This window comes from Vigna unguiculata, chromosome 1 (assembly GCF_004118075.2).
Source record: "Vigna unguiculata cultivar IT97K-499-35 chromosome 1, ASM411807v1, whole genome shotgun sequence".
Classification (NCBI taxonomy): Eukaryota; Viridiplantae; Streptophyta; class Magnoliopsida; order Fabales; family Fabaceae; genus Vigna; species Vigna unguiculata.
The window spans coordinates 28034587-28048216 of record NC_040279.1 but is presented as its reverse complement, the minus strand read 5'-3'; the positions used below and the strand labels follow the sequence as shown (position 1 = coordinate 28048216).

The 13630-nt window shown below is 32.9% G+C and overlaps 1 protein-coding gene across 1 annotated transcript; it reads left to right on the top strand.

The window, feature by feature from the left end:
* The first annotated feature begins 8651 nt into the window (after nt 1-8651).
* LOC114173456 (pyrroline-5-carboxylate reductase) lies at nt 8652-12535 on the top strand. The gene is made up of 7 exons (XM_028057881.1): nt 8652-9096; nt 9179-9227; nt 9300-9391; nt 9868-9940; nt 10779-10899; nt 11275-11380; nt 12161-12535. The coding sequence occupies exons 1-7, from the start codon at nt 8896-8898 to the stop codon at nt 12341-12343; spliced, it is 825 nt and encodes a 274-aa protein (XP_027913682.1). The 5' UTR covers nt 8652-8895; the 3' UTR covers nt 12344-12535.
* The last annotated feature ends 1095 nt before the right edge of the window (nt 12536-13630 follow it).

Genomic DNA, 13630 nt, shown 5'->3' with positions numbered 1-13630 from the left:
TCCATTGCAGGAGTAAATTAGTTGCTCAAAGTTTTATTGATTTCTTTAATGGCAACACCAAGACCCATTGCATCTAAATATATTTTAGCACCAAATATCCAAGATACGTAATTCTTCCTCGTCACAATTTCAAATTTTACAAGATTTGACATTTTTAGAACTAACATATAAAATATAAATAATAATTAGAATTGATAAAGTCAAACAATTTTTATCACAAAAAATAAGAATATAAGATAAAATTATAAATGAATAAAAGATTGGAAAGAGCCATGAGACACACAAAGCACCATCCTTGTAGAGAAAACACTCTCACTAACACTTGATTGATTGAAACATCGTTATAAAATAGAACTAATAATAAAGAGAATAAGAGAAAGAAGAGATAATACAAAACAACTTTTCTGGTGTAGATTGAAATATTGTTATAAAATAGAGCTAATAATAACTAATATTAAAACGAATGAGAGATAATAGATATCAACGTTTCCTTATCGTATTATTGATAAGAAAAATTATTTATAAATATATAATATAACTTATAAAAGATACAAATTGAACAATTAATACAAATATTTAAATATTTAAACATTATATAGAGTAAAATAATTATAATAACAAAGTCAATCAATCATATCATTATCTATATCAAATTAATAACCGATCATTCTTTCATAGCGATAAAAAGTGAATCATACAAAATAATACAATTATCCGAGATAAACTTATCATACATATTTAAGATGGTAAAAAAAATTATAAAAAAAAGAAAAGAAAAGATAGGTAGTGCCAGGCGGCTAGCCCATAAGTGTGAACATAAATTTGTCCCGGTACAATTAACTTGCTAGAAACTCCATAGTTAAAAAATTGTGTTTTCGGTCATTAAAGCATCTCCAAGGACTTAATTTGGATTTTTTTTAATCTGTTTTAGTGAATTCTTTTACATAAGATTAAAAAACATTAATTAATTTATATTCGAATGATAAAAAATAAACCTGACTTCTTAAATTGTTCTAGTAGAAATGATTTTATTTCTTCACTTACACACAAAAATCCTTATTTCTATTTGAAAGTTTATTTTCTAAGCAATCTTAGAAATAGTTCCTTGTACATGTTAAAAGAAAATTATCTAGTGTTAAATCGATTGATGGATTCTTTTTATGAAAATACGAGTTCAAGTGTGATTTAATTTTTTTCAGTCCAATTTTATTAAATGGCATAATTCTAACTTGGGAATCACCACTTGTATATGTTTGTTGGGTCAAATTGGATTTTTGTTCAAAAGAAACAGACGTTTAATACAAAGACATCACACTTATTGATTGGTTTAAAGGTGCTTCGGAATGTACATAAACCAAACGCACATAGGTACGTGTCACGTTGAGTTTGCGTATGATCTAACAACTCTATACTTTTTTTTATGAATTATATGCGTAAAAATATTTAATCAATTAAATTCAATATAGATAGTTCAGAATACATAATTTAAATATTATATATATATATATATATATATATATATATGTGTGTGTGTCATAAAAAAATAAATTAATTATACTTAATTATCTTGATTTAGACATTAATAGTAAAAAAAGATTGCAAAATTTACATTCCAAAATTATGGATCAATTTGTTATTCTTGTTGCGCATTTGTGAAAAGGACCTTAATTTAACATATATTATAGTACTAATTTTATCACTACATATATCACTACCTAACAAACAAATATAAGATAATAAAATAATAAAGGGTACATGTACAACGTATATAAAAAGTACATAATTTTATGGTTATAATTTTTTTTATTTTTATTTAATGATCTTTTAATTTTATAGTCTTGTAGTGTTTTTAATTATTTGGTATAGGATGTTTTTCCCCACAATAGTGTAATTTACTTTTGTAATTACCAAAGTGGTGCAAAAATTTTAAAAATTTCACCAAAGGGTAAGTCGTGCTAAAATGACACGATTTCAAAATAAAGAAGTCGTGCCAATATAAGACGACTTTTATTAAAATGAGTTGAAGTCGTGCCAACATGGAAATACTTCTTTGTTGTTTGGAAGTCGTGTCAAATCGATACGACTTTAATTAACTTTCTAAGTAAAATCGTGCCAATATGGAAAGACTTCGATATTAAATCGTTAATGAAAAAGTCATACCATATGAGAGAGACTTTAGTATTATATTGATAATGAAGAAGGCGTACCATATTCATACGACTTCAGTTTGGCTGAATAAAAATTAAATATTTTTTAGTGATATTAATTAGTTAAATAATAAAGCATAAAAGTAGTTAAAAATTTCATGATAATTTTGTTCCTTATACTAAGGCGTGAAAGTTATCTATGAGAGCTTGTGCAACAAGGAGGTTCTTTGTCGTCTAGGTCTTATTTGAGGGCTCTAAACTGGATCATCATAAGATCTATGAGAGCCTGTGCCACAACGAGCTTTTCATGAGTTTTATGGTCTTTTCTATATCTCTTTTGCATTTTCTTCTTGAAATTATTATGTAGATTTAAACTTTTTTCTTCAAATATGAAAGACCATAAAATCTAATATGGTATCAAAGTGGGTCAATCTCTCTCTTCTGTGTCATCTCTATATTTCTCTTATTTCCTTTCTATTTTTCTTGTTCTTTCTTCCCTTTTTGTGTTCCTTTCTTCTTGGTTCTTCATGGCCACAAACAAAATCAAGGGTTCATAAGATGCTTCACAAAATCCATCAAGTCCTTACTACTTGCACCTACACCTCCTCCTCTTGACAAAGGAAACTACCACTCCTGGTGTAGAAGGATGAAGCGTGCTCTCCTTTCAAAGAACAAACTAAACTTCGTTGGCGTAAGAATATAGCCACCTGAGAAGGACGATGCGACCTTTGATGCATGGGAATGATGTCATCTCTTGGATAACGCGTATGTTTTCTCCTTAAATAACATAAAGCACTATATATATTGACAATAAGAGATATCTTTGGGAAAAGCTAAAGGAGTGTTTTTCCAAAGGTAACCATTTCAATGTCTCTAACCTCTTGTAAGATATCCACTCCATCAATCAAGGAGAAAGAAGTGTGATCGAATACTACATGAACCTCAAGATTCTCTGGGACAAATTGGACTCTCTAAGACCCATCCCTTCTTGCAATTGCAAACTTAAATGCACTTACGACCTTATGATCACCTTCACACGGTACATGGATTATGAGAATGTAATATGTTTCTTGAAAGGATTAGGTGAGATCTTTAGAACTATTAGAACACAAATTTTCATGATGGATACCTTACCCAACATCAATCAGATTTTCTTTGGTTTTGCAATAAGAATTTAACCTGAGTGCATCGACAAAAAATGAAGAAAGAGTTATTCTCAACAATGTTAGACAACAAAGTGGTAATGAACAAGGCATGATGAAAGGAAACCTAACAAGGGAATAGGAAGAAACTATGACAAGAAATGCTCTTGTTGCCACAAGATGAACCACACCACTGAAGAGTGTTATCCAAAACATGGATATCCGTCTTAGATGAAGGAAAAAACAAGCATTTTGCCAACTCTTTCTCTGCTAACGTCGAAACAGAAAGTGATATATGCCAAGGTCAAGATACTTCTCAAAATAATGGTAGAAAAAATCAATAGTTGATGCAACATACATTTTCTCCCTTATCAGATAGAATAATTTACCAAACTTATACAATATGTTAATGCACAAAGTAAGATCAATCAGATCAAACTTCATTCAAGTGAGTCTTCTTGCTCCAAAATTGGAGAAGGTAATTGGATCCTAGGCACCAGGGCTACTGATCACGTAACCTACTCAAGATTTTCATATATTAGTTTTTACAAGATTAAACCCTTGCATGCCTCTTTGCCTAACAAATATAATGTCACTGCAAACTTTGTTGGAAATGTCATATTAATTGATAAGCTCATTCTCTACAATGTTTTATATGTCCCTGAGTTCACGCTAAATATCAACTCTACAAAAAGAATTTGATAGCAACTAGAAAAGAGAGAAGGTCAAGAGAGAAAAACAGAGAGAAGATGATGGAGGAATTATTTTCATTGTCTTTCTCGATCAAAATCAAGGCATATAAAGTCTGTTGTGGAAAACTAACTTGCACAACTCAAAAGAAAATACAAAAGCATAATATTGAATATGGTTACTACAAAATCTAGTAGAATCTATTTTCTTCCGGATTTGTTATTATTGCTCTTAGGATTGTTGAACACATAATCTTTCATCCACTTTGGCTGCTCCCCTTTTTCTTTTAGGCTTCACATGCTGACTATATTGGTATGCTAATTCCTCCTTTGGGTTAGAGCCCATTTCAATTTCCTCATCTTGCCCTTGGCCCATATCATTCCCATCCCGATGGAAAAACACCTTGTCCACAAGGTGTAATTCAGGAAAATCTGCAAGCAACTAGTCTAGTGATTCCCAAGTTGAATCTTTGATAGTGTCCCTTTTTATCACTTTATATGTGTTTATTGTCATGGATAAATATAATCTTTTCTAGCTTTTATCTTGTTATATCCTCAAGTTTAGTGTGTTTTGTATTGTTTTGTGCTTTAGTTGTTTTATGTTTGTTTTGCCTATAATCCTTCTTCTAAGCGTGTTAAATAAGTTAATACGAAGCATTTGTGGTGGAGGAAAAAAAGCAAGAACTCAAGGGAGCATGATTGGGCAAAAAAAGATTGATTTTGAAGCAAATACCCACGTAGGACACCACTGGAATCACTCGAGTACTTTAAATACATAATGTTGTCAAATTGCACAAGACTGAGCGGTGAAAAATTAGGGTCGAGCGCCACAAGGCTAAGCGACAAAAAGTGGGGTTGAGCGCCATTCAATTCGTAAAACTTGACGTTGAGCGCTGCTGAGACAAGACTGAGCGGTGACGTCGCTGACATGTCAAAAAATGGGTTTTTAAACTTGTTTCTCGTGAGTTTTTGGACCATTCCTCATTTTGCACGATAGAGAAATACTTTTGGGTGCTTGGAGAGCCTCTTGGAGGTTGCTAGGGGTGTTGGGAAACTCTTTCACTCCTCCTTGGGTCTTCTCATCCATTCATTTTGGTTTTCCCCCTTTTGGGGTTAGAGACGAAGATGAGTTGCAAATTGGAGATAGAGACGTGAATGGGAGGCACAATTGGAGTATGGATTAATTGCCAAGAACCTTGGGAGAGGACTTGCATCTTCTCTTTGGTTTCCATTTCTTTCCTATCTCTTCAATTTGTAAAACCTAGATTCTCCATCATGGAGAGCTAAACCTATTTGTTGAGATTAGATGTAATGAACTGAATTCTTGTGTATTATGTGATGTTAATCCATATGTTTTTTCATTTCTATGTTAGTATTTGATTTCCATGCTTAATGCTTGCTTTGGTTTGGCCACCCATGCATGATTTGTGTTCTTGAGGTGTTGGAAAATCTCTTTTGGACCTAGAACTGAAATTGAATGTCTAATGGAGCTTGTATCTAGGGATAGAACATGATTCATTAGTAATCTTAAGACTCTTGAACTTAATGCATGATTTCACTTGTTGAGGATTCAAGGAATTGGAGCTTGATGAGTTATCATAGACTCAAAGTCGCTAGGAATAGGATTTGAGTATTCTCGTGAGTTGATTTTGACATGAAATTGGAATTGAGATGTTTGTGAATGCATGAGAATAAAGTGAATGAAATCTAGTCTTAACAATTGTATATAATCTATGTTAAATTTCCGTTGCACACTAACTGTTTGATAAAATACCAAAAAGAGTTTCTTTCTATTTTTGTGAGCTTTGTTGTCTATTTGAGTTATGAATTGTGAGATTTGTCATGTGTTGCACAAGTCCCTGTGGAGAAAACGATATATTATTACTTGCTACGTGTGACCGATGCGCTTGTTGTTTTTCACCTAACAATCTTCCAAAAATAACCCATCCCATTGAACTAATACCAATTCTTGCGGAGGGTCACCTTCAACCTTAGATGCAACAATAGCCAATGGCTTAATTTTTGGTTGATTTTCAACAAAAGCATAAGGTAAAGCCAATTCCTTGTTGTCTATATCACCATGAAAGGGTTTAAGTTTATAAGCAAGAAAAATTGGATGTATCTTGGATTCTTTAGGTAGTTCAAGCTCAAAAGCTACTTCTCCAATGCAATTCTTAATAGGGAAAATGGCCATAAAAACGTTAAGATAGCTTCTGCACTCGCTGCCCTTGCCTATATGATCTTAGTCTCACCAAAACTTGGTCCCCCAACTTGAACGGATGAGGAATCTGACGCAGATCAACAATTTTCTTCATAGTTGATTGAGCCTTGAGTAGATTGCCTTTTAGTTTGTCCATAATATTTTTCCGCTCACTTAATTCATGTTCCACAGCTTCAAGGTTACTGGATCCAGTAACACATTGTCGTAATGAAGGGGGTGGCTTCCTATACACAACTTGATAAGGGCTCATCCCTGCAGCAGTTTGGTAAGCTGAATTGTAGTGTCATTCAGCCCAGTGAATAAACTTTCCCCATCTTGAAGGTTGGTGGTGTACAAAAGCTCGCAGATATTGTTGCAAGATGTGATTTACCACCTCAGTTTGTTCATCTCCTTGTGGGTGATAAGTAGTTGTCATATGTAATTTAGTGCCACTAAGCTTGAATAACTCCCTCCAAAATTGACTTATAAAAATAGGATCACGATCAAATAAGATGCTCATAGGCATGTTGTGTAACTTACACATCATCTCGACAAATAATTGGGCCACTTGAGATGCATTAAAAGAAGATATCAACATCCCAAAATGTGTTGCCTTGGATAGTCTATCAACCACTACTAAAATGATAATATAATTTTGAAATGAAGGGAGACCTACAATGAAATATGTGGATACATCTTCCCATATGCCAATGGGAATCGGTAATGGCTGTAACAAGCCATATGGAGAATGAGTGGGAACCTTGGTTTGTTGGCAAGACAAACATTTACACACAAATTCAGTCATGTCTTTCTTCATTCCCGACAATAAAATTTTCAAACAATCTACCAAATGTTTTTAATATACCAGTGTGTCCCCCATTGGGTGTTGCGTGAAACTATTCAATCAACAACAGTTTCGAGTCAGAATGTGGTGGCACATAAATTTTGCCTCGATACAATAAAATTCCTTGAGTGAAAGTATAATTAGAGTAATCATCAGTGTTATTTTTTAGTGCCTCTAACAACTTGAGTAATTCTAGATCAATTTTGCAATGAACTTGAATCTTCGAAATGATTGTTGACCACATAATCTTTCATCCACTTTGGCTGCTCCCCTTTCCTTGTGGGCTTCACATGTTGGCTGTATTGGTCTGCCAATTCCTCATTTGGGTTAGAGCCCATTTCAATTTCCTCCTCTTGCCCTTGGCCCATATCAGATTTATAGCCATGTCAATTTAGAAACATGTTTTCTCTTGTTCTTCTTTTTAGATATAGGACAAGAGATCATTGAGTTTGAGGATGATGATTGGTCATGCTGATTTGTAGGAAGGTCTATATCGTATAAAACAACATATTGACCCAAGCAAGATTATTCATAAACAAGTGAGTAACTTGGAAGCTTTACTAGGCAAGGATAAAATGTTGGGCATCAAAGGCTTGGACATCCATCAGATAAAGTTTTATACAAAATTAGTAAAAATTGTGATAATATTCCTCATAACAATAATGATACTTATGAATAATGTTATGTTGGTAAATAATAACAACTAAAATTTTCTAAGAGTGTTTTTTGTTTTAAAAGTGTTTTCACACAGACATATAGGACCTATAAAGAGGCCTCCATCCATGATCATGGATATTTTCTCATTATTGTCAATAATTGTCGTCGATAATTATAACATGATTATATCTTATGAAAAAAATAAAGTGAAGGTAGAGATTTTATCTCCAATTTCCTTACTTTTTTAATTTATTTATACAATCTACTATTTTTAAATAACTCCAATAAAAAAAAATTTGTTTGGTTTTCAGGTGCAATTTTCCAAATCCAAGTTCAAAAGTTGGGTTCTCGAAAATCCAATTCCGAACTTCTTAAAATCATGCTGCCCAGATAAATAAAGGGAACATTGTGTAAAGATGTATTTTTTATTGAGATCATTGCCTTGCAAGAAAAAAAAAATCACATTTTAAATAATTAAATACATTAACACTAAATTCTTAAAAAATTATTTATATTTATAAATTTAAATAAAATAAAATAAATCAAATTTATTTAAAATATTGTTGTATTTTTATATTTCTTCTAAAATAAAACTTTTCAAACAAACTTTTATACTTTTTTCATTTGAGAATTTTTATAAATCTTAATTAAGAAATTCTATATTTTACTACATTTTTAAATTTCTATCTTTATATACTTTTTAAATTAAACTTCTTTATTCAAGGTTTCTACTTTTTTTCTCTGTTAAAACATTTATAAATTTTAATTAAAAAATTTGGTATTGTTATATTTTAGAATTTTTATTTTTATATTTTTTAAATAAATTTTTTTTCTAAACAAAATTTCTATATTTCTATTATTTTATTTTTTTTGTATTTTTTAAATAAAAATTATATTTTTTTTCTCTTTCAAAAAGTAAACCTGCTTAAAAACCAACTCAGGATCTCATTTGCGTGGAATCCGGTTTTATAACATGAACACTAAAAGAATCGAATCTATTTAGATAAATAAAGTGTTAGTGGGTCCTGATGTAAAATGGGGGTCACAGCAGAAAAAATTTCCCAAATTGTATATATAAGTGTAACAACAAACAAACAAACAACTGGAAGTGGAAGAGTGGCCAAACCAATCTGTGTGACTGCGTCACTTCTCTTCTTTCTCTGTTTCCCTAATTCAGTCTCATATCCAAACTGATTTCTCTGCAAAGTAACCCAAAATGGAAATCGCTCCCATTCCCGTCGACACCTACACCCTCGGTTTCATCGGCGCCGGAAAAATGGCCGAGTCCATTGCCCGCGGTGCCGTTCGCTCCGGTGTCCTGCCGCCTTCTCGCATTCGCACCGCCGTACACTCCAATCCCGCGCGCCGCACAGCGTTCGAATCATTCGGCGTCACCGTTCTCTCATCGAACGACGAAGTATTACCGTTCCCTCTCCTTTTCTTTTGTCTCTTAAACAAACGTCACGCCGTTTTCATCCTTTTTTTCTTCACACTCGCAGGTCGTTCGCCAAAGCAACGTCGTCGTTCTATCGGTCAAACCTCAATTAGGTATTGTTGCACTCTCTCCGCGGTGGTATTCGACTTGCGATTTCATTTGCTTATGTGTGTGTGTTGTTGCAGTGAAAGACGTGGTGTCGAAATTGAAGCCGATAATCACGAAGGACAAGCTTTTGGTTTCAGTGGCTGCTGGCGTCAAGTTGAAAGATCTTCAGGTTACGAATGCAGTGTATTTTTTTTTTCTTTTTTGCTTTTGTGTACTTTGTTGTGTAGACTGTGGTTTTAGTGGGAACTGAACATGTTTCTATTTTATGATTATACTAACAAAAGAAAAAGAAAATGATTTAATTTAAATTCACTGATACTGTAAAGGTTTTTTTCACTGATCAAATCACAAATCCATCAACTCGCTGAAAGTTTACTGACTTTTACATTTTACATTGCATCACAATTAAACTCGTAATAGAATAAAAGATTGGTTTCACTCTTTTATTTGGACAAGTTCCGAAAATAAGAAACAAAATAAAAATAAGGTGATATTTTTGTGTTCAAAAGTTAAATGAGGAAATGAAAACTAAATATACTTTCCGAGACCAAGCAAACATACAACACATGGGCTTGTGCAAGTAGCCTTTCTCAAATATAATCAGGTTGTATAATTTTACGGAAAACGGTTGTGCATAAAATGTAGGAATGGGCAGGGAGCGACAGATTTATAAGAGTGATGCCTAATACACCTGCTGCAGTTGGCGAGGCAGCATCAGGTATTATCCCATTTTCCCTCTATTTTTGAAAGCATGGTGTTTTGATTCTCTGTTACTTTTATATGCAGAATGTTTAAAATGTATGATGCATGAATTATCTGTACAACTTCGTAGTTCTGTAACTGGCTCTCTGAATTCTAAATTGTCAATTACTGCTTAATTGCTCTCTGCTCAAGAGTTTTGATAGAACATTCATTTTTTGTCTGCAACTTGAAAGTGGTGGTGGAATTAACTCAGTTTATTGATAATCTAGTATTTAAACTTATCAGTACTAAAATTACATAATTTTTCTTTCTAGTCTGTGACTGTTTTGGCTAGCGGGTGGGGATATTTTGAACACTCTTTTGGTATTAGAATTGTCTAATAAAAGGCTTGTTTTGTGATGCTAATGCCCTGTTTTATGGAGTCTACAGCTTATAATGGAACTACATTTAGAACTGGCTGGCCTTTAATATTTGTATTTTATGCATCTTTGTTATGAGGCTCTTTCATGTGATGGAAGCTGCACATGATTTATCTTAATAGTGTGAGGGCTTTTGCCTATTATGAAGGCTGATGTTGAAAGGTTCCCAAAAATTGTCTTTGACACAGTTTGATCGTGTAGTCTCAGCATGTCTTTCTTTTCTTCTTGGATGCATAAATTATATGGGTAAATAATCTCAATTATGGATAAATTACTAGGTTAAGAATGCCTTCTCTTACATATTGTGGTAATTCTGGACCTTGTATGTTATTTTACAAATCGGTGGATATTCCTTATTGCATTTCCTCTGCATTAATTTGCATTGTTGAGAATTACAGACTTGAATGAATAGATAACTAAATCAAACTATGACAGTTATGAGCTTAGGGGCAGCCGCAACAGAGGAAGATGGAAATGTTATAGCTAAATTATTTGGGTCAATCGGCAAAATATGGAGAGCTGAAGAGAAATATTTTGATGGAATAACTGGCCTGAGGTATGTAGATCTCATTTTTAAAATCACTGAATGATATTTGGATATTATTCGAGAAATCAACAAGAAATTTCATTTCGTCTTTGATAAACATGTTTCTTTTGAGATAAGTGATGATATTAGTGCAAGGTAGAGGATAAGTACGGGTTAAAATGTTAGTATGCTATGCAATTAAAGCTATTTACATTTTCTCCTTAACGTTTGTACTTTGAACCCCTATTACCATTGTAAATCATATCCCCCCCTGTTCAAGTGATATGTGAGCCTTGCTCCTATTTTTCAGATTTTGTCTCCGTGTAGCTTCCCGAGTTCTGTGACAGACATACTAAATTTTGATGTACTTACAAAAACTTGTTTTATTTTTCCTAAATTGTTCAGTGGTAGTGGTCCTGCGTACATTTATTTAGCAATAGAAGCTTTGGCTGATGGAGGAGTAGCAGCTGGTCTACCACGTGATCTTTCATTAAGTCTAGCTTCTCAAACTGTAAGTGAACTGAAATGCTATCCTTCGACCATTTAACAGTCAAGTTTGTATTTCATTTCTCCCAATGTTTATAATTTATGTGATATTTGTTTTTTGCGTTGTCTTATATTGCTATTTTGTCATAAAATCCAAATATAATAAAGTAATATTTAGGACGCATAAAATATGTTGCAATTATTAGTTTTACATTTCATATCATTAAAAAATATTTAAATTTTCTATGGCATGTTCTTATTAAACAAGTTGAAGATTGGTTGTCTTTCTGTGTTTTTGTTAGCTTTACTGTGTATGTTCGTTCTATACTTGATGAAGGTCTCCAACAACAAAGAATCACAAATTGTATCCAAGTAATATACCAAGTGCATTCTATGTTGCTGTTTACTGTACAGTGTTTACTTTACAAATTAGATTCAAGCAATCTACGAAGTATCCTCCTCTATATTGAAGTGCTTACTGGACAGGTTGAGCAAATTAATCAACCGGATTTATGGAAAAGCCTTCTCCCACAGTAGTGCATCCAAATTGCCTTGACCCATACCTACACCTGCACACAATTTTTTTTACTGGTTTTGATTAAACAACACATTGCCTGCGCATAGGCATATATGCTCGTATTACAAACCAGACAAAAAAGATAAATAAGTAAGGATACAGTTAATACAGTATCCTCTTACTGTTGTTTGAATATGGAAGCAAGTATCCTCTGAACATTACATTACCTACATTTTAGATCTCGTTTCTAAAGTTGTTGCATGACTAGTCTATTTGTGTTGTTTGCAGGTATTGGGAGCAGCATCAATGGTGACGCAGAGTGGGAAGCACCCGGGGCAACTGAAGGATGACGTTACTTCTCCCGGTGGGACAACAATTACGGGCATTCATGAGTTAGAAAACGGTGGGTTCCGCGGAACACTGATGAATGCTGTTGTTGCTGCTGCTAAGCGCAGCCGTGAGCTTTCTTGAATGTAGAGATTAGTATTGTACCTTTTTAAGCTAAAATCATATTTTGGCAGAATTTTCAGTTTATTTGAACTTTGCCGTAGGAGTTATTTCGTTCGGGCTAGCATCATGTATGCGTATGTGTGTCTGTTTGATGTTAATAGTATAAATAAAACACTTGGCCTCGAAGATAAGAGTTGCATTCTTCTCGATGCATTTTGTTTCGAATCTTTCTGAATTTCTTCTATTTAATGCTGATAATGAAACAATATGTTTGGCGAATATGCCTGATAAATTAGCCAGAAGTTAAAATGTTAAATCATTAAATTGAAAGTTGTTAGTTTTTTTTTTCTTTTTTGAATTAGTAGTGATTGGTAAAGCTGTTTGTTAAAATAAGCTTGTAGATATAAAATGGGCATGAAAAGATGTTTATATATACATACAAAAATATAATAATCAGTGTTAAGTTTTTATTTTTGGCATATTTTGGACTCTTATTTTAAAGTATTTCATAATAAATTAAAAATAAATTACTCAAATAGTGTCAAGTACAATTTAACATAAATTAACATTTCTATTAAAATAGAGGGTAAAAATGGAAAAATAATTATAAGGTCAAACATAATTTCAAGTGGTCTGAAAAAGTATGATAAGCTAATAGGATAAATTCGTGTATTAACTTTACTTTAGCAGAACAAGTTGATCTTAAGATAATCTAGCTAAAAGAACATGTGTTTGTGTATGCCATAACAAGAAAATGACATTTTTTTCTCAATGACATTTTTTTCTCAAACAAGTTCTAGAACGAAATTTGCATTCTGTAATCACATAATTTAGTCAAATACATATTGAAGTGAACTTACCTTCAAACGAGTGTATAATAGATCCAACTTCACTTTAAATATAATTTATCATGTATCAGTTAAAATGTTTAACCTCTTCTAACCAATACCCATTTCCGATCTACCTGGACTATCCACGGCTTTCTGGTTACAGTGCTAGTGCCTAGTTCTTGTTCAAATTTCTCTTTCATCTAGTGCAACTTAACAGTTTAGTGCACTGTGATAAGGTGAAGCTCTGTAACATGTACGATACGCTGCTGGCATGTTGCTAGGTGAGTTTACTAACAAAATATGCTGCTAGAATCAAAGAACGATGGTTTCAACGAAAAAGGGTACCGCTTATTTCCTTCGCAACGTGGAAGTCAAACTGAATATACTAACTTGATAGAAAGACCACGAATTACCCCGAGCAAGTTTCAGTATAAGCTTAAAATAGAGAAAGTTTGGGAACTTTTTTCACAAAAGGGAA